The sequence below is a fragment of the Triticum urartu genome, chromosome 2 (assembly GCF_003073215.2).
Source record: "Triticum urartu cultivar G1812 chromosome 2, Tu2.1, whole genome shotgun sequence".
Lineage (NCBI taxonomy): Eukaryota > Viridiplantae > Streptophyta > Magnoliopsida > Poales > Poaceae > Triticum > Triticum urartu.
The window spans coordinates 3,120,299-3,122,739 of record NC_053023.1 but is presented as its reverse complement, the minus strand read 5'-3'; the positions used below and the strand labels follow the sequence as shown (position 1 = coordinate 3,122,739).

The 2,441-nt window shown below is 46.2% G+C and overlaps 1 protein-coding gene across 1 annotated transcript; it reads right to left on the bottom strand.

Moving 5' to 3' along the window:
* Positions 1-328: 328 nt before the first annotated feature.
* LOC125540554 (noroxomaritidine synthase 2-like) lies at positions 329-1,939 on the bottom strand. Its single transcript, XM_048704170.1, has 2 exons — positions 1,121-1,939; positions 329-991 (listed from the first exon to the last, which is right to left on the bottom strand). Exons 1-2 carry the CDS (start codon positions 1,877-1,879, stop codon positions 329-331), a joined length of 1,422 nt encoding a protein of 473 aa, XP_048560127.1. The 5' UTR covers positions 1,880-1,939.
* Between the last annotated feature and the right edge of the window lie 502 nt (positions 1,940-2,441).

Below are 2,441 nucleotides of genomic sequence, written 5' to 3'. Positions count from 1 at the left end.
TCTATACATATTCCATGTCACCTACAACCTTTGTGAAAAAAACTCATATAATAGAATGGCTGTAGATTGACTACTAAAGTTGGCTATAGCATTTAATTCTTGCACATGAAGAAGGCAGAAAAACACACATGATTGGATGAGAACACTAAGAACCAGATCTAGCGCTTGCACATGCTGCAAGCTAGCTCTTCTGCCTCGTAGCTTGTGCTACACCCTGGCTACATATTTAGCATCCACTTCACTCTCTCTCCTTTCTCTCCCTTGCACCTAGGATTTAAATGACATGACACTTGCTATACTCGGTTGAGTATGCCTTATTAGACTTGCTCTAATGTAACATTTCTCGATTCTTTAGCTTAACTATGAGCCCATTTTTCATCTCCAGTATACAAGATGACTTAGGCTCGATGCATTGCCCTTTCATTAACTCCACATCGAAGTTCCACAACGTTGAGGCAATGACGGTCTTCATCTGCATAACCGCGATGTCCTTGCCGAGGCACATCCTCGGACCCGAGTTGAAGGCCAAGAACTTGTGAGATGGTACGTACCTCAGCTTGTTACCATCCTCCGAGAGCCACCTATCTGGATTGTAGTTGAGGCAGTCTTTACCCCATATGCCCTCCATTCTTCCCATGGAATGGAGAGAAATAAGGATGGTGTCGCCGGCATGCACCTCATGACCACTCGGCAAGATATCATTGGTGACCACCATCTTGCGCTCGAGAGGGGCCGGTGGGTACAACCTTAGAGTCTCGTACAAGACAGCTCTCAGATAGACTAGAGATTTGGTCTCGTCCGGCTCAAAGATTACCATGGCATCTGGATGGGCCGCTACTTTGCATGATGCGATCGGCGACAGTTCATTGCGGATGATTGACACAATATTAGGGTTCTGGGAAAGGTTGTAGAAAATCCATGTCAGAGCCGTTCCAACTATGTCCCTCGCAGCGATCATGTAGCTAATGGTCAATGCATTGAACATGTCATCATCGGTATAATAGGGGTCGTCGAGGAAGGAAGACATTATATCAACACCCTCATGTTGCTTGCCATTACCAACGGAAGATGTGTCAATCTTCCTCCTCTCCATCATCTCCATGACAAACCCACGCAGCACCTTGTGTGCTGCCTTGAGCTTCCTCTCAGGGCCGATGTTCAGCCGCCTCATCAACTTCCAACAAGAAGCTGGCACCACGACCCGAAAATATGCCACCTCCATGACTGTGTCCATGGCGACTGCGGCTTCCATGGGAGGCATGTCCAAAGATAGAAGGCCGGGGTCCACGCCGAAGAGAGGCATAGCAGCAAGGTCAAACATTAACCTCGACATCAGTTCTTGCATGTTGAACGAAGTGCTGGTTCTCGCCATGTGCGTAAACAACAGGAGGAGGTTGTTCTCCACCTTGTCGCGGGACCAACCCTCAATCCTTGCAACCAACTGTGGGTTGCTGAGCACGCTCTTGATTTTCGTGCGCTGCCGACAAGCTGGCTCACCGTCGATGGTGAAGATGCCGCCGCTCATGATGTCAAAGATTGCGGCAAACTCTGCACCCTTGGGAAAGTTGGTGTAGTTCGTTGTGAAGATGTGCCGGATGTTGGCAGGATCGCATGTGACGAAAAACCGCATCCCGGTCCCGGGTGGGCCGTGCACCCTGAAGTTGTGGCCTGATCTGGCGAGGACCAGGGTGAAATAGTCATTCATCTTGTGGAGGTTGGCCACGAAGGAAGGGAACATGCGCAGTATTGGCCAGTTTGTGGGGAGCACCGCTGGGTTCTTTGATCTACAACTAGCCTTGGAGTACAAGTAGTACAGGGGAAGAACAAGTAGCAGGAGTGCTGTGTAGATGGGAAGCTCTTGCGAGAACATAATTGACATTGTTAGCGTGAGTAGTGTGGGATATGCTAGCAGCTAGTACTAAGATGTATTCTTCAATGGACATGGCTATGGCCGGGTTCATATATATAAGGCAAGTTTGGTACCTCCATCTGATATCTCAGTCCATTGGTCAAGCATCCCCTGTTAGTGCATGTTAACTTAACTGCACCTGATTGGGTTGGCTAGTACTGTTTAGTTATAAGTCACTACGAATCCAGGTACCTCTCCTTTAATTGTTGATTGTGATTTCCTGCAAAAAAAAAAATTGTGTTGATTGTGATTAAGTTTTTTTGCGGGAAAATTGTGATTAAGTTGCACTATTAATCTGCCCAACCGTCAATTATTTTCCTTTCTTTTTGAAACGAGGATAGCCTTCCAAAAAATGCAATGTGTATTTTGTGCATTAACAATCATTTTAAAATTTCAAAAGCCCATAAAAAAGCAATAATATTAAAAGAACGGAGAAAGAGGGAGAGAAATCTAACCGAGCCTCTACACATATTTTCACTTCACTAACTAACTAACTAACTAACTAACTGACGCACACACTAACTTCATGCAT